The 19,037-nt window shown below is 33.5% G+C and overlaps 1 protein-coding gene across 5 annotated transcripts; it reads left to right on the forward strand.

Moving 5' to 3' along the window:
• The first annotated feature begins 274 nt into the window (after window positions 1-274).
• On the forward strand, window positions 275-17,881 carry LOC145580082 (protein ANTI-SILENCING 1-like). 5 transcript variants are annotated; one of them, XM_081637421.1, is made up of 11 exons: window positions 275-418; window positions 785-1,154; window positions 7,732-7,900; window positions 7,998-9,085; window positions 12,120-12,146; window positions 14,385-14,477; window positions 15,578-15,885; window positions 16,860-16,965; window positions 17,112-17,228; window positions 17,312-17,363; window positions 17,604-17,881. In XM_081637421.1, the coding sequence occupies exons 2-10, from the start codon at window positions 801-803 to the stop codon at window positions 17,360-17,362; spliced, it is 2,313 nt and encodes a 770-aa protein (XP_081493547.1). In that variant the 5' UTR covers window positions 275-418; window positions 785-800; the 3' UTR covers window position 17,363; window positions 17,604-17,881. The 5 variants fall into 5 exon arrangements, with proteins under 5 accessions (XP_081493547.1, XP_081493546.1, XP_081493548.1 ...); XM_081637420.1 differs by lacking the exon at window positions 17,604-17,881 and adding an exon at window positions 17,432-17,458; XM_081637422.1 differs by lacking the exon at window positions 17,604-17,881 and having other exon boundaries at window positions 15,578-15,656; window positions 15,795-15,885; window positions 17,312-17,458.
• The last annotated feature ends 1,156 nt before the right edge of the window (window positions 17,882-19,037 follow it).

A 19,037-nucleotide genomic window follows, 5' to 3' on the forward strand; every position in this document is an offset into this window, starting at 1 on the left:
GTTGCTTTAGAAGTATATAGCGATATGCATCGTTTACTATAGTTTTGGTTGGACTCGTATTTGAGAAAATAGAAGGGTAAAAGGAAAATTGATATTCTATACTTTACGCTAGTAATAGAGATTTATTTCTTATTGAGGCCGCTACGTCCCATTAAGAATCTATCATTGAAACGACTATTAAAAAAATAAAAACCCGCCATAGTCCGTAACTCCGTACTTAATAAACGGATCAATCCACCCGTAAACTGGGTCAGGTCAGGGCTTTTATTGGGGCTCTAAACCCATTGCATTCAAATGCTCTAATTATCAACAAGTGAAAAGACACCTCTTCCTGCTCCCCTCTACCTCTCTGTTCTCCATTGTAGCGCACTCAACATTCTCCATTGAAGCGCACTTCACGTTTTCAGCAGCTTCTGAGGTAAGTTGTTCTTTCTTTTTTGTAATCATCGTTTCAATTCCACAATCTAGGGTTCATCTTTCATCTAATTTTAATCAATTTAATATTATTGTCAGTGCGGTAAGGTTAGGGTTCGAATCTCAACTATTGGTTCTAATTACTAAGATTATCAATGATCATAACCAGCGAATTATGTTGTTAGAAAAGAAAATTCTGAGCCTAATTTGATAATTGAATCAAATATCCCTAAAATTATGAGCCTAATTTGATGATTGAATCAAATTTGGTTGCTAATGTATTGCAGAACCCTTTAATGTTAGGATTAAACTATGAAATTTGATAATAAAATCAAGTTTGTTTAATCATGGTACTTCAATTCTGATGCAGACAACGAATATTCACAATGTCTGAAGCAAAAGGTAATGAAATTGGCGATATCGATTTCGCTTGGGGTGTAAAGAGAGGGCGTGGTGGCCAAAAGAAGGAGGTGCAGTTCTATGACTCTTTTACGTACGATGGTGTGGAATACTTTCTCTACGATTCCGTATTTCTGTTTAAAGAAGGTGAAGACAAACCTTATATCGGTAAGCTTATCAAAATTTGGGAACATACAATTACTAATGCAAGAAAGGTTAAAGTACTTTGGTTTTTCTACCCTTGGGAAATATCAAATTATCTCAACAGTGAGAATGTGATGGAAAATGAGCTATTTCTAGCGAGTGGTGATGGCAAAGGCTTGGCAAATATTAATCCCTTGGTAATATTATCGAGACTCTTCTATGTCTTTTACTTTATTTTCAAGATTCTGTTTGTTATATGTTTGTAGTTTTTGAATTGAAGTTTGTCGAAGATCATGTTTGTGAACAATTGTAGATCTCTAATGTGGTATATAGGGCTTCATGTTAATCAAGCAATTTTCCTTTTATGTGAGATTTTATTTTGTGTTAGTATATTGTAACTCAACGATCATTGTGTTCAAAATGGACTAGTGTAAGTAGAAAGTCATATTTAGGGATTATGTATTGTAAATTTTTTTTTTTTTACACAAAATAACCGTTATTTTTTTTTTTTTTTTAATTCTTCCTTTGTTTCTTGTTGTTCCTCTCACCATTTACATTAATTTGGTGATTATTTTTGGCAATTTTCTTTCTCTATCTTACCCCACCCCCACCCTAACCCTAACCCTAACCCTCGGTGTATTGGACCTACTCAAACCCATAATTTGTAGTTTTATACCTTAGTCTTTCTTTCGTCTCTAAAAAGTGGAAATGCCTAGGTCTTTTGCCCTTGAATTTCTTCTTACTTGAACCATTGAAAATGGGCTGGGCATTGAGGACTAGAGGGACTTCAAGAAGATTTTTATTTATTTACTTTCACTTTAGTTGATCCATCCAATTTTGTGGTTTGTGATTCCCTAAATTCCTCATTTCCTTTAAAACCAATCACCTTACCTTTTCCTTTAGATCATTTACACTATTACAACTAGTTTAGTTCCCTTACAAACCATCACAAACTCTTGCTTTAATGATTTAACCACCACAAACTCACCCTTGCCAGCAATTTTTTCTATTATATTCTTATTTATTTATTTATTTTTATTTTATACTACCTCTGTTTTTTTGGTCCTACTCACTTTCACTTTGTTAAACTTTTTGCAAACCCTTTTTATTAACTTGCCCCTCGTGGCCCGCAATATTTACACTTTTTACGCAATCTCTTTGTTTCTTTATTACTTTTCTCTTACACCTACACCTTTTTGTTACTCCTTTCTTACTTTATCCATTTTTTTTTCTCACACTCACTCATCTTTTAAAAACTTTTTTTGTTTTTGTTTTTTTGATTTATTTTTAATATACAATCTACAATATTTGTGCTCAAAAAATGTGAAGGTGGTAGTAATAATTTTTAAGGGGAAAAAATTGCATTAGGAAACCTTTATCATGAGTTGAAACTACATAAAAAACAAAAAAGAAGTGTGTGCTAGTACCAGCATCTATGCACATATGGCCTACATTAGTACTCCAATATGTTCCTCTATTTTTTTTTCTCTCTTTTTATTTTTATTTTTTATTATTATTTTTTTTTTATCTATGAAGTATAAAATTACTAATTTTCTACTTTTCAAATTTATACAGATTTTGATCATTAATGTGGGTCATTTTTCATGAGATAGCTGATTTTGTTTAACCATGTTTATTATAAGCTACTTAATTCTATTGATATCTATGAATAGGTTTTAATGCCTCTTTCCAAAGCTAGTTGGATACCATATGATCCATGGCTTCAATGGTTCAAACTTATGATTAAAATTGCCTTGGCTAGTGTTGTGTTACCCTCGAGGAATCTAAGGGTTTGTTTGACATCATTTTTTGTTTTCAATTTTTAGTTTTTTTGAAAACAAAAAACCAAAAACATGAAACAAGAAAAAAGTGTTTTCACTTTTTTGTTGTCAGTTTTCAAATTTATCATGATCTTAATAAGTTTGACTAATTTTTGATTCATTATATGACATATATCATATAATTTTTAAAAACAAAAAACCAAAAAACCGAAAACCACAGTAATGCCAATCGAACCCTAAATTAGTTGTTTTTTTTTTTTTTTTTTCTTCCAAAGCAAGTCCCATGATATAGAAGATTTTGATTCCTTTTAAACTAATTGCACCACAAAATTGCCATTGAAGTAGCATTCCATAAATATTTGTTCTTTGTCCCAATTGCTCTAGTACTCTTGATTTCCCATGTACATCTTACAAAACTTATTGAGAAATGCAACCAAGACAAATCCCAAAAATAAATGTGATATAGCGAATTCATTTTTCCATTATTGATAATGATGACATGAAAGCTATTACTTCAAAAGAACAAATTCTTTCCAATTATAAAATTGGCTTTAGTACTAGAGGAGGTTATCTAGTATCATGTTCACATGGTGAAGGCAACTCACCTAAGTCTTGCATGGGGGAATCACTAGCCTTTGATAAAGGAAAATCTACGTGATGCTTCTTACTTTCATTCAGGTGATGTGTAAGTTTTTTTTTGCATTTTATGCTGTCTTTGGAGTGTTACTTTTTTTTTTTTTTTGAAAAAAAAGTGTTCCAATATATATAGGCTGGTAATGTTGGAATTTGGTATTTTATATGTCCTCCACAAAGTAAGGTTACCAATAATGATGATGTTATCAGTAGCGCTTGACATAGTTTTAGAATGTAGAAGGTGAGTCTCAATGAGATAACAAATCACTTTAGAGTGCCTAGGTGCAATGATCTACAACAAGGACGCTGTGAGTTTTGCCGCGTGAGTGCCATTTGGATTGGTTTTATGGTTGAAGTGGTTGCTTTAATCAAGAAGAGGGGGGAATTTTAATATGAGAAAAGGCTAATGTGTGAATCTGACTTCCCTATGCTTTAGCCCTAACCGCACCCACGTATAAGTTCTTACTCAATTACAAAGAAAAAAGATAGGTGGCATGCACCCTTTTTTTTTTTTTTTCCCCCTATTCTTAGTAAGCTTAGTGAATAGGTAATGTCCCTCTATTTCCCTTTTAAGGAATTAATGTGACAACCCTCATAGCAATGACAATAAGCACCTTCCAACCCACCCCCCTTCTCTTTTTTTGGTACTGTCTCTTAAACTTGACATAGCTAATGTAACAGGACATCTACCCCATCCACACCTCTCTATAAGTTTACCAAATTATATTAACCTAATTATAAAGCTCCTCTTTCCTTATTTTTGTCAGCTAGGTCACAGGGTGATGCCTCTAGGAATTAATGTGACAATTATGAACATGTGACACCTCCCATTCTCTCTCTCCGCTGTTTGTTTTGTTCTTTTGGTTTAAAGAAGTTAAATGTGACATAGATGTGTAGCATGAAAGCCCCACCTTACCTTACCTAATTTTAGAGGAGAGAGAAAATTTGCACCTTTTTTCATTTGTTGTGTCTCTAGGTGAATACGTCATGTCCCCAAGTTGACCCTTGCAGTTATGTGTAATCTTGACAACCATGACTAATGACACATGACACACATCTCCTCTTTTATCTTTCTTTTGTTTTAAATTCTCAAAATCGAGTTCTCGTAATTATCACTTCACTATTAGGCTATGTTTTCTTCACCTCAATTTTATTAGGTGTGGGGTTGGTTTATTCGACTTGATTTGAGTTTGTACGCTTATTTATGAGAAAAAAAATATTCAATTGGGGTCTTGTTAGATCCATCATAATGTTAAGTAGTATTTATAAAAATGAAATTTAGATATTTGCCAATAGCCCCCCCCCCCCCCCCCACCCCCACCCCCACCCCCACCCCCACATATTTATTTATTTATTATTATTAATATTATTTTTTTTTGCCTTCCTAACTTATGCTTTTCATAATAGTGGTTTTTATTTATTAATCATTTATGATTGTGGCATGTTTTTGGAAAGTAGAAATTATGATAAATTTGTTTATAAGAATCTTTGGAATTGTGTGGCTTCACCTTGGATCCATGCTCCATGGACCTTGTGTCTTTGGCATGCCTTCTAAAACTAAAGCACTTGGCTCCAGTAATGGTGATGTCTATCTCTAAGGATGATGGAAAGATGAGAGGTTGAGGCTTTTTAATTCGATCTTGGTTTTTGTTTTCTTCAGTGGTTAAGTAGTTGTTTTTTGTAGAGAATGATGTGGAGGTTGGGAGATTAGTGGGTTGAACTCTAGATGACAGCATGCTTTTGGAGCAATTGTGGCTTTTGCGCACCGAAAGACGCATGGAGGACTCTGTACAAATCCTACCGGAGATGATGATAAATGTATTTCTTAATAAGAATTGTTCACAAACTTAAATGCAATGACATGTATTTACCACTTACGCGTAACATTTGGTAGTATGGTTTGTGTAGATTCAAATGTCAAGTTGAAGTTTGAAGTTGGATTGTGCTTGTGATTGGGTTATGTGATTAGTTGATCACATTTTGATTTAAGGGGGTTGAGCTAACTAAGTTCTTGATCGATTCTCTCAATTCTCGCTTTTTTTCAAAGGGAATCTTTTTTAATATTCATTTTTCATTTTACAAAGAGGTTTTGAGAGCCTTACATTTTAGGTGGGCTATTCTTGGCTTAGCTCAACTTGAAGTCAACAAGAGAACCCGTATGCAATGAACCCAAACAACTCCCATTTATCATATTTTGTAATGATATTAAGTTCTACACTATTTAAAAATAGTTTTTTTGTTCGACTTGAAATCAAATCGAAATCTAACTCGACCGTTGATTAAAATTACCACTCCTAATTGCTGGTCACCTCTCCGTAGTAATTTTCTTCACGTACGATGAAGGGTGAATTGTAGAAAATTATCCCCTCCGTGTCAAATTGATCTTCTCACTTGGAATCTTTTATGCAAATTAAGGTAAGGGAAAAATCTTGAAAGAAAGTACATTTAGACAATTCAAATACAATAAGACCATCCTTTTTTTGGAATAAAATACATTGAGACCACTTATTATTTTGGAATAAAGTACATTGAGATCATTTATTTTGGGATTGAGACCATTAAAATGAGGGTAGATATAATGAGGATAAGTGATGAATTTAAATAGAAATTGACAAGATCATTTTGAAACACACAAAATAAAAAGTGAGAAGATCTTTTTGAAATGGAGGGAGTACTAGTTACTATTCCGTTTACAGGGTTAAAGTACAAGGTTATATGTGCCCTTTTTTTAAGACTTTTTGTGGACAGGGAGTCAAAATTTAGGTTTCAAGCGGTATTCATTACTCTTGGTTTCGTTCCTTTTTTCAGGCACATGAGATTTTTCCCTTTGTTTAGGTGACACCCCCTTGGTGTTACTCTTATATCTATTCTATACATATCAAAGAAAAAAAAAAAAACTTTCTTGCTCGATGCCTTTGGATTTTTTTGTTGCACTTCAACTTTAGTAAGGTGGGAAATTTCTTATTTCTTTCTTGCTCAATGACGCCATTTTGATAAGTTGGAAAATTTATTCTATTTCAAATTTTCAACGTATACTCCCTTCGTTTCATAGTGTTAGTCCCTATGAAAATCGAACACGGCTAAAATCGCGAAGTGTCCGTGTCGCAGGACACGGATACGGGACACGTGTTCGACACTTTAGTGTGCACTCGGACACTTCCATTAAGAGTGGAGAGGAAAAAAGAGGAGAAACATGAAAGAAATACACATATTTTTTAAAAATCACCGTTGATATAGAGAAGATGGAGAGAAGAAGACTGCTATTTAATGGAGAATATACCGAGTAAAGAATTGAAATTAAAAAAAGTAGGGGTGGACGTAATGAAAAATTTAAAACTTTTGTAATATATAATTTATTTATATAACTTTAAGTGACGTATTGACGTGTCCCCGTACCCGTGTCCAAATATCGGACAGAGTCCTTATGTCCTAAAATTTTGGAACTTGACGGATCGGACACTTGGACATGTGTCTGTGTCCGACGCCCGTTCCCGAGTCCATGTAACATAGGTTAGTCCTGTTAAGAATCTTTTACGTAAATTAAAAAAAGGGATATTCTTGAGTTAAAATACATTTTGAGAGCATCTTTTTTTTGGAATATAATACGTTGGGGCCCGTACATCGGGACCATTTTTTTTAATTGGGACCATTAAAGTTTAACATAGCTATGTTATCGAGACTCTTTATCTCACCTCAAGTATCCGTGTTGGACCTTGGACACTCGTACATCGTACATCGGACATGGGTAGGGCACTTAGACACTTCATCTTAATAAAAATTAAGGAAATTTTTTCATGAAATAACCGAGTTAGATACTTGGACATGTATGCGTGTCGGACATGGATACCCAAGTTCAAGCAACATAGTTGCATGAGGACCAGTAAAATGAGGATAATATGAGAAAATAAGGACATGTGAGGATTAAAATAGAAAGTGAGACTATCTTTTTGAAAAGCCCGAAGTAGAAAATGGGACTAAAAATTTGGAATAGAGGGAGTATTATTTTTCCAAGGTGGAAAACTACATGAGGGGAAGGTTTGCCTTCTTTTGCGTTTTTATTTTGTGTGAACTCAACTTTAATGGTTGGATATTACCTAATTCAAGATCAAACGATAAATGTCTATTATTTGGATTTCATTATGTTCTTGCGTTGCGGTTTAGGGGAAAACCAATGCAGTCTAAGCATGGGAGGCGTGTGATGCTTGAATATTACGCTTTTTTGGCCCTAAGTCGATCCTTTGGATGTGCTTAAATTATATGCATATTCTCCAGGATCCCATTAAGTATTAAGATCACATCTTAAACTTGGTTGGCCACTTTCAATTGGTCGTAGATGCTGATTCTGCTCTTGTCAATTCAGGAAGCAATTGCTGGGAAGTGCAATGTTGTTTGCATTTCCAAAGACGAGAGAAATCGGCAACCCTCAGCTCAAGAACTTAAGATGGCGCATCATGTATTTTATCGCACATTTGATGTCCAAAATCATACCGTTTCGGATACACTGGGTGAAAAAATAGCCATGACTGAGGGTGTGTTCTTGTGCCTAGCAGGTTTTTTTTTTTTTTTTTTTCCCCCTCGTGAGAAATTCTATGTTTCTTGACACTTTCTGTTGCTTGTCTGTCACAGTCAATTTGTTATTAAACAAAAATGATTTCCAGCCCCTTGATCTTTGTGTGGTAGATAGTGGGAATACCGCTGTGGGTTTAGAGGAATCATTGATTTCTCATAAATATATTCTTGGGGCTGATGGTACTATGGAGCGTGATGCCAGTAAAGGCTCTCTATTGATGAAAGATAAACAAGAGGCAAAAAGTTCACTGGATAAGTCAAAATGTCATCATGTAAGAAACACTGATGTTGATGAACTTGATAATTCCGATTTAGTGGCAAGGAGGGAGAAAATGCTGGTCACTAAAGATCTTAAAGGAGTAGATGAGGATGAAAATTATGATGATAAAGGTTCGAAAGGAGATGGCAATGCTGATGTACCTGATGGTCTTGGTCTTGTGGTTTTGCCTGTTACTGAAGCAGCCTTGGCTTCTAGTGGGCAAAAAAGATCAAGAGCACCGGATTCCAAGAAAAATGACGTGAATGAGAAAGGTGTGGTTCCACCTGTTGCTGCCGCTGAAAACAAAAAATCAAAACTAGTGAAGGACAATCACCAGGCTATTGTTGCTGGTGCAAAAGTAAAGTCTGATCACTCTGATGACAAGCCATTCAAAAAATTCAAGATTGATGGCACTGATCTTCTATCAAGTGGCAATGGTGGGACTAGCACTCCAAAATCTGCCACTGTTGTGAGCAATAAGGGCTCTCATTCTGCTGTTGGTATAGATTCTAATAAGAGAGGCAGGCTGATCAAAGAATCCAATGGTATGAGCAATGGCCTTTCTAAAAAGCTCAAGTCAGAAGGCAAATCTGATGACAAGCTGCTTGACGTGTCTGCCAAACAATCCAAAGATAAGGAGGGGTCTGCTGCTCTTTACATTTCAGCTAATAAGGCTTCACAATCTTCTAATGGCGATGCTGAAACTGATGATAAAGGCAAATTTAGTAGGAAAATAGCTGGTACAGGTAATGGCCTTTCAAAAAAGCTGAAGTCCAATAGCATGGTAGAGGATAAATCCAATGATAATTTGCGTAAAGCACTCATTAAGAAGCCCAAAGATGAGGAAGCTTATGATTGTGTTAAGGAAGTCACTCAACGACCACCTGTAAGTTTTGTTTGTTCTCTCGTGCGTAGAATATTTTTACTTCTCTTACCTAACATCATTATTTATAATTGTTTTTCTTTTTCTTTTTCTTTGTCCCATTCCATATCCAAAAATCAATTTAATTCTTCTATGTTCATTTTCCTTGCATGCTTTAGTAAGATTACTCTTTATTTGATGAACCTTTGTGCTCTTGAGCATGAGCCTGAAACGCATGGATATTTGTCAAGTGATGATTGTAGCATAATTTGCAAAAATATGATTTTAAGGTTTCTAAATATGTCTTCATTCGTTAACTGTATATATCCTAGAGTAGTTTGTCTTAGAGATGGGAAAAAAGTGTCATTGAGCTAGATGTTTACTTACTTTGTCCAACAATATGACCCCTTATCCACTAACAATATAATTTGGCATCACTTTGCTTACTACTTTGCTTTAAAAACAAAGTTCATTTATATCATTCAAAAAGGAGATGACCCACTACCCATTAACACTGCACTTAACTACCAACTATCACATTTTAAGATATTTAAATAAACTATCTTATTTAAAATGTTGTTGATCAAAGTGAGTGCTACTAATTCACAGTTCGAGTAAGGCTAAGGTAGACAAACCCTTTTTTATTTACTCCCTTCGTTTTTTTAAGTGCCTCATACCCTTGGGCACATAGATTTAGGCAAAAGAATAAAATAGTGTATGATTAGGTATGGTTAGGGATAAATTTTTTTGAAAAAGTAAGAGAGAAATATGAATGGGACCACTAGAAATAATGTGATAAGGAGAAAATATTATAAAATGATACTAGGGTTAAAAGGAAGAGAGAGAAATAATATATAATATTATTGGGGTTTCCACTTTTGGTAATGGGGTACTTTAAAAAAAACAAAGGGAGTGCAAAATAAGATTAGACTAAAGCACAAATATTTTGAGTAAGATAATAAAAAAAAAAATTGTCTCATTAACCCAAAGATAATCCAATGTTTTAAATACCTAGTTGTGGTTAAACCTTAAAGCATACATTCTAGACTCATTGAGTCAAACCACATGAATAGAAAAGAAAAGAGATTGAAATCAAATTAGATAGAGAGAATGATCTTAATATGTAAGCTACCTTTAACCCTATTCGCTACTTAAATATGTTTAATTAGCCCAAAACTGCTTAGTCGTTCCGATACACATGTTCTAAACATAGTGTCATATTCCTTGGTCTAGGTGACATAGGTTTTTTTTTTTTTTTTTTTTGGGAAAGGTAGTCATAATGAGAATGAAAGAATAGAATGGTGAGGAATAGTATAATAAGAGTGAAAGAATGGAATAATGAGGAATAGTATAATGAGAATAGGGGTAACTTAATATTCCTTTACCGCTTGTTAACTTCGATTTAGGTTGTGTGCTCCAATCCTCAATATTCTAGTATGCTACCTAATTTTTCCAAATTAACATGTTGTTGGGCTTTTGTATATATGATGAGAATGGTGTTGATAGGGGTGTTAGTGAGTTGAGTAGAGCCGACAACTACTTGGTCAAAGTTTGCCTCCAGCGACAAGTTTGGTTTCAGCTCCAGATCTTAACAAGCCAACTTTGGGCTTTTGTACTTTTGAGTAGAATGGTGTGGATAAGGGTGTTAATAAGCCGAGCTTGCGACTTCTCGATTCTCGGCTTGGTCAAAACTCGATCAAAGCCTGACTCGAGTTTGGGTTTAGCTCGAGACGTTAATAAGCCAAGCTTGAGCCAAACTTGTGAACAAGCTTGAATTTTTTGGTATCAATATCTTTTTTTATAAAATAATTTATAACCTAAGATAATATATTGACAACAAGGGATTTTTGTCATATATGAGGGCCTTATTTTAGGGAGTCTGTTATCTACTAAAATAAATTATAAAAATAGGTATGAGAGTAGATCAAATATTTTTATTCAAGCCTAAGATCAAGCCGAGCCAAGTCTAGGAGCTCTGAGCTCAAAATCTAGCTTCATCTAGCTCTAAGCCCACCAATGTCGAGTTGGGCATGGATTCGGCGACATTGACACCCCTACGTTGTGGAGTTGTTGTTCGCCTTTTGTGGCGAGCTCTGACATGGGAAAACTAGCGTAACAAAAAATCAAGAACTACAAGAACCCTATATTAGAAAATCAAGGCATCAAGATATGATGGTCGAAAATACAAGTTTGAGGATATTGGTCGTTCGAGTGATGTGATTTTGTGAATATGTTAGCTTACTATAAATTTGCGTTGTTCGCATGTTGTACTAGGAGTTGGATCTTCTGTTTGAGAGTTGTAGAGGAATCTAATTTACTTATATCGTCGTTTGCTTTTCCCTAAAGAAACACACTTTCCCAATTTTTGTCACCCTAGCCTAATTAAATAAAGAGTACTACTTTATTGACATAAGAATGACCAATTGTTTTAAGTAATTATGACATTAAAGGTAAAATATCTGTATGTTTAATACGGTATATTATCTCATAGCATATTATGATCCCAAAAACTGTATTAAATAATTATCAGCTAGTTTTTTTCAAAGACTTTTTTGTTCTGCACTTCGTTCTATCTGCAACACTGCTCTATAATTCTCTATGAAGTTAAAAGAATTATTATAAATTGTTTAAGATCTTAGGTGAGCCAGAAGTGTAAAGCTAAAAAAAAAAAAAATTAAAAAAAAAAAAAAAATGAGGTTTTAATGAGCACATCACATTGTTTGAGCTATGCCGCTTTGAGACACATCAAGTGTAATGTCCCACATTAGATGGTGAGCAACTTATAAGAGTTTAATGCTTCTACTTAAGCAACAAACCTTTTTTTCTTTAAGTTTAAGTTGGTCTTTATGTGGGCCCATTAAAGGACTACCTTCCATTATGGGTCTTAGAGTTATAATCTTGGATAATTACAATTAAGATACTTCTAATTTAGTAATTGTGTTTCAATTGATGATTCTTTGTTCATGATGACATTTTTGCTTTTTCCATAAATCTTTATATTGATGCCCCTTGGCTAAGTATGCTGATGTAATTTTATGCCTCTTTCTTGTTTATACAGGACCGAAGTAAATGGTTCACAGCAAGTGTAAGTATTCTTCTTCAAGCTTAATTTTGACATTTATTAAAATTTGTTGTTGTTTTGCTAATTTCCCTCACTTTTTGAAAATATTTGTATACTTGCAGAACTATATTTAAACATTTTAAAATAAATAAATGCATGCTTTTTTCATTTCATATCAGTTGTCACATTTCATTTAGATGCATTTGCCAATTCATAAATTCAAATAATTATATATTCAATTATATACAACAAAATATTAAAAAATTTGATATTTTGATAATGTACGTTGAGACAGACTAGACCCCACTTGACTATGTTTTTTCTTAGGGATAAATCGCGAAATGAAATCATAAGTAACGTATGTGAATAGTAGCGAAAGCCAAAACGTGTCAATGGAGGAAATGTTTGGTTACATGCAAGCGTCAATAAACTATGTATTATTTAGGTGCAATATTCTTGTTTTTGTGAACTACTCCCTCTGTCCCCCATAATACTTCCAAATACTTGACACAGTTCCCATTTTGTTTGTCCTACAATACTTGATACTTTACTAAATATAGAATGGGACCACTACTTAAAAAATATTTTCTCTCATTTTCTCTTCTCACCTATCCCACTCCCACCCCACTTTTGTTTTCTTGTAATATAAAAATACAAATAACAAATGTTTTAAATAGACTCACTTGTAGTTTTCTTGAACTAAGTGTCTACCCCAACGTCCCAAGTATTATGGGACAGAGGGAGTAGTAAACTAAATAAAATGAACACAGATAAGGATTTGGTCTTAGGTTCGGGGTGGGAGGGTTAGAAGAAAATGTGTTTGTTCTTCTAAATAACATGAAGCGGTTTTTGATAGAATCATACCAATATTCTTTTTGTTCATTTTTTTAATGGTTACATGTCTTTCCATATAGTTGTTACTTGTACGAGTGTGAAAATTTGGTAGCTTCTGTGTATGATCTGAAAATTATTGTTTGAATTATTACTTCGATTTTTACAATTATTAGTATATAATATATGTTAATCCTATGGGCACTCTTTAAATGAGTTTTATCTAAAGAAACTAGACTTGGTACATGTTTTTTCTCTGTTCATTCTTTGCTGATTTTTTATTCTCTCTATACTGGTTGGCACTTAGTGGTAACTATGTTTACCCCTAACCCTAAGTCAATGCAACTAGGGGTCACTTTTCAGCAAGATATGGAGAGACGGTTTTTCCAAAAAGAGGTTTTGAGTGGAAGTATAAAAATCCCCTTAAAAGGAAAAATAATAATAGTGGAAGTATCACTAGCAATGAGTAAGAGATGGTTCAAAAGTGTTATAGGTCGAAAAGGGAAAGAGTAAAATAAGGAAAATTTGCTCACTAATAAGAATGATATTAGAAAATTGAAAAGGCGGCATGTAATTGTCCAAATGAATAATATTGATTGAAGGAGAAACCCTTGTGGTCAATTGTTTTATTTGCATTGGCTGTAGGAAGAGGAGGTACCTTAAATGTTGGTATAGAGATATTGAGATAAGGAATTCTATTTGTGAAAATTGATAAAGTAAAGAGAAGAAAAGAAGAGAGAAATTCAAAAACTAAATTCTGATTGATCTTCTCCTTATTTGCTTTCTTGAGTGCATATGCATCATATGAGTATTATGATTTGAACGTACAGCCCCAACCCAACAAACGGAGACAGACAAGGTTACCATGATAAAAATAGTACATCCTCCATTCATTTTTTTTTTGTTTCAAAACTAACTATTATAAACTTCAAATTATATCATGTAGATCTTGTTAGATTCAATTTGAAATGATTTTCGAAATATCAAATTTTTATAATATTTAATCACATATAATTGCATATATTTGTGGTAAAAATATTTATGAGACCGTAAATCAAATTGTAACCAATATAAAGGAATGAGGGAATGTATCCTATATCCCTTAGAGTGTGTGTGTGTGTGGGGGGGGGGGGGGGGGAAGGGAAGGGAAGGGAGGTGGTAGTGGCTAGGCTATGGGGTGTTCACTCATGGGCCTGGATGGTCTTGTCCATTTATGGCCCAAAGAAAAGTGTGATTCTAGTCTCATTATTAATATTGAATCCTCGTATGTAAAAAGAATCTTCAATACATAGGAATAGCTCTTGTATATTAATTTAGACTTTAGTTGGTAGGAAGTTTGGAATCCAAAATTTATAAAATATGTACTTTTCACTATCCAACTCTTTGATGAGTCAATGTTCTTACCTCTATATGATCATATATGCTTTTCAGCCTTGGGAAGAAAGGATGAAAGACGCCCATGATCAGGGAAGACTTGTTCTACTTCAAAACTTGGATCCAACCTTCACCTCCTCCGACGTTGAGGTAGAGTATTTTGACAAGAAGTTGATTTTGACGTGTCTATTTTATTCATTGCACCTTAAAGGATTGAATTATTCATCTTCTTTGTTTCATTATTGAACGACCTTCTTTACAACTTGTATCATAAAGATGCAAACTAATCGATCCTATGATTCCTATCCCATCTTTGTTTTCAAAAAGTGGAGGCGCACAAGTGTATCCTACATACTCCCTTAGTATTAGCATTTACACTTTTGTTTTCATTTTATTTTTAAAAAATAGTTTCAATTTAGTTTTTACACTTGGACTATTACTATAATTCATCTTTCTTTCAGCTAGGGGTGGCAATAGGTCGAATTCGATCCCGATTCATTTAGTTGATGTTAATCCAAATTGAGATGCGCATGTAATTGTTTTTCGGTTTTAAAAAAATTATTCTTAGATATTTATGTTTATTATAACCGATCTTAAAATTTATATTAATGTTAATTTAGTTTATTTATATGATTAAACCATCATTATTCCAAAATAACAAAAACATAGTATTTCTTTTTTTGTTATTCAGACTCTTTATTTTATCTTAAGAACCCCCTTTGACAGTTGTATACCCAGACACTTTGACAGTTGTATACTTGGAACTTCATATTGCACCAAAATCATGGCATTTTTTAACGACACTTGTACATGTACCCATGTTAGGTATCCATGTCCGAGTAACATAGATTTTTTTTTAACTTGTTAGGTAGCTTACTAAATCATTAGTATGTTGTATCACCATCGTCATACACATCATCTTCATCTCCACTAAGTTCTTTTTATCTCGCCATCATACATCGAAATGTTTTGGTGATTTATTATTGCTGATTTTAACACCTTTTCCTTTATGAACAATTTGTTTTATTTGTTGTTGTTTTTTTTTTTTTTTTTTTTTTTTTGGATAATACATCAAGAGATTGCTAGAGGGAGAGATTACGAAAATTGTGTGCAATTTTGCTTGCACTTGTGTTCATTTAATGGAAAGGAAAGGAGATTAATTTGTAGGAAGTAGCTGGAATTTCTTATACATGTATCTCTAGAATAATGTCTTTTAATCTTTAGTTATAACTTAACTGTATTGTATGCAGAATATCGTTTGGCATGGTTTTGGTGAAAGTTGCAACGCAAAGGTGGTTCAACATACTGCAACATCTAGTCGACGTTTTGGTGTGTCAAAACTACTATTATCTAAAATTATTTTTCAGGGTGAAGAATGTTACCTTGCGATGAAGCCTTTTTTCAACTCAATTTATAGCTTTTTTTTTATTTTTTTTTTTTATTTTTTTTTTTTTTACAATATTGCAGGACAAGCATTTGTCATCTTTAAAACATGGGATTTAGCGGAGAAGATCATAAAAAGGTTGGACAAAGAGTGCTTAATGCTCCAAAATGGAAGGTGTGTTATAATTGATACAATTTATGTGTTAACTTATAGTCTAGGATACTTGAACACGCTACAATAGGCATGTTGGTGCATAAGACAGGTGACTCATGACAATACATCTTGGCCACGCCGAATAATTGTTAAAGTGAGTTGTGTCCTCTATGAGTTGTCTTCTATGACAAGACTTGTTAAAGTGAAGTAGGAGAGAGAATGCGAGGTTTAATAATGTGTTTTTTATAGCTGATTTTTTTGAAATAAAAAATGGATGTGAATGAATACAACGAGATGTTGAATTTGAAGAGTGAGTAGTGGAGGAGGAGATGAAGCCAAAGGAAACAAAAGTGAAGCATTGTTTTGTACTTTTGTATATGAATTAAAAGATTAAGAAAGCAATGTGTGATTGCTGCTTTTGATGTACTTAATTAGTTAGTGTGAAGTGGGTGAAGTGGTAGTATAGGATTAAAGAGTGAGAAAGAGGAAAACTATGTAAGTACTTTCCGTTAATTCAGTTTGTAAAAATTAAAAATATTTGGGTTTATGCTTGGAAATAAATCCTTTATTTTGTTATTTTGTTTATGCGACAATGTTTATCATAATTTTTTTATTTTACTTTTTTTGCCTTTATAAAGAAAACATAAATATGAGATTTTAATACTAGGTTTTTTTAGTAATTTATTAAATAAATTTTCAAATTCACTTTTAAAAAATAAAAAAATTTATATGAGCTGTAACATGTTGCATTTGATTTATATTATTGTGCATCAGTTGGATTTTGCTTTTGTGATTTTGGAAAGAATTACTTTTAGCAGCAATTTACAGGAACTTTGAATAGCTGAAGAGTTATATATACTTTCTAGTTGCCTGTAAATCTCAAATGTGCTTTTAACTGTTATTCCCTTTTGGTTATAGGCTTATAGCATGTATTATAACTCTTGATGTGATGCCTTTGATAGCCAGATCATAACTTGTTTTTTTTTTTTTTTCAGGCCTCTTGTTGGCAGTAGAAATGGTGTATGCTTCCCTGGAAAGCCTTCTCAGTTTCCTGGTCACCTGATCGTTGATAAACTTAGACACCAAATGCAGCGGGAAACGGTAATGTGGATTTTGCAATTGCATCAATTATTACTTGACCTTCCGTATCCCCATTTCTCACTACTCACCTTGGTTATATCTCTCATTTCCTTTTCGCTCTGACTCTTTTAATTATTAACGAATTTTATATCTGAATCCTTTGTCAGAGAGATGCTGTATCTACTTCACATTCTGCTCAGCCAAATACAATTGAATATGAAATGGCACTTGAGTGGCGCTTACTTCAGGAAAGATCAGAATTAACATGGAAGATGTTGTACAAGGTATACAAATCTCTATGGACTATGCCTTATTTTATTTCTTCAGCTGATCATATATTTAAATTACTCGTTTAACTCTGTCGTAGAAACAAGAAGAACAGATTAAAAAAATAAAGGCAAGCCAGAAGTCAAAATGAGGTAGTTGGTCTTTTGCAGCTCTGGCTTTTGACAACTTGTGTAGAATTTAACTCTCTCCAAAATTGCAGAGAAGTCGAGTAACATCTTAATTTCTTGTAAGTGCTACGTCTTTGTTGCCCATCGGTCTTTTTATTCTTTTTTCTTTGGCTTGCGAGAACTTTCTCACATACTAGTACTCTGTATTTTGTTAATTAACTGAGGTTTCTTTCATGATTCAGAAAAAAAAAAAAAAAAATGCAGTTGGACTTGGCCTAAGTTAAACATGTCATCATGGACCAGATTTGGCCTTCCGGTAGGGACGGTTGCTGTTGAAATTTTGGGTGATTTTGGCTCAGCAGCATCTAGAGACTTCTGTGGTGGTGGTTAGTAGCATTGTGTCTCTTATGTGCACAATTTTTCTCACCACCTTTGCTATCCTTTAAGTCTCAAACAAAAGTGTACATATCTGTAAATTTACAAAACTCTCATTTCCTTTTCGCTCTGGTAATGACAATCATTAGTGTTCTCTGTTGACATTGCTTCTAGCGTTGTGCAGTCTTTTCTCCTTTAATGTTTTATAGGAGTATTATCTTCGCTGCCTTCGTTAATTGCTACTTCCTCTGTTTCTTTTTAGTTGACACGTTTCTTTAGTCACGTTTGCCAATGCACAAATTCGATCATTAATATCTTTAATTATCGATAAGCAAAAATTATAAAAAGTTGATATTATGAAAATATACATTGTGACGAATCTAACAAGATTTCACTTGACTATATTTTTTCCTTAAATATAAATCACAAAACATGGTCAAAAGGAGGTGTGTGAATAGTGCTAAAGTCAAAACGTGTCAACTAATAAAAAACGGAGGTAATATATTGGTGTACTAGGTTTGCCTGCAATGTTTCACTATCTACCTATTTGTTTTTGCAAAATTATGTTCTAAAATTCAATTCAGTTCACATCAGCTTCATTCAGCTAAAAGGAAAATAGGGTTTTTTTTTTTGTGGTTGTTGGGATCACTCTAATTTTGAATATTAGTATTGCTTTTGGAATTTCACAAGGTTTGAGATAGCTAATCGAATAAAATTTACAAGACAGTTGAAAGCAAGTGAGAAAGTATCATTTGGTATTTTCATTAATTGATGTGTCACCAGCTCACCACCTTACATGCCTAAGTGAAAAAAATATCATACTACCTAGTGCATAAACGGTATAGTTGATAGACCCAAGATCATGTTGATGGGATGCAATGTTGATGGATATTGTGTTTAATTGATAGTTAAATTTGTGTTAATAGTAGTTCTCATATTGTTCATTGTTATAGGAAGGGTATTAAGGTAACCAATAAGTTAGTTAATATAAGAGTCGTCCAAGAGGAGAGGTGACTTATTGTGATGTTCTTCCCATCAAAATAGGAGATCTTTTTTGGGAGGATGTTATTGGGGTGGCTTTTTCACGTGTAGTAGTTTAGTCTTTATTTTTTTTGCTAGGCTTGGTCCTCTTAATGCACCAAACATAGAAAAAATTGGCCGCAATAACACCAACTATAATAAAGGTGCGTGTAGCAGCACAACATTGGGTGCACATATTAGCATAAATGACACTAATGAACTAAGGTTCCATGGAAAAAAGTGAAATCTTTATTATTTTGGGAAATTCTCTTTGGTAACACTATATTTTTTAATTTTCTCAAT

The sequence above is a fragment of the Chenopodium album genome, chromosome 14, assembly GCF_948465745.1.
Source record: "Chenopodium album chromosome 14, dcCheAlbu1.1, whole genome shotgun sequence".
Classification (NCBI taxonomy): Eukaryota; Viridiplantae; Streptophyta; class Magnoliopsida; order Caryophyllales; family Amaranthaceae; genus Chenopodium; species Chenopodium album.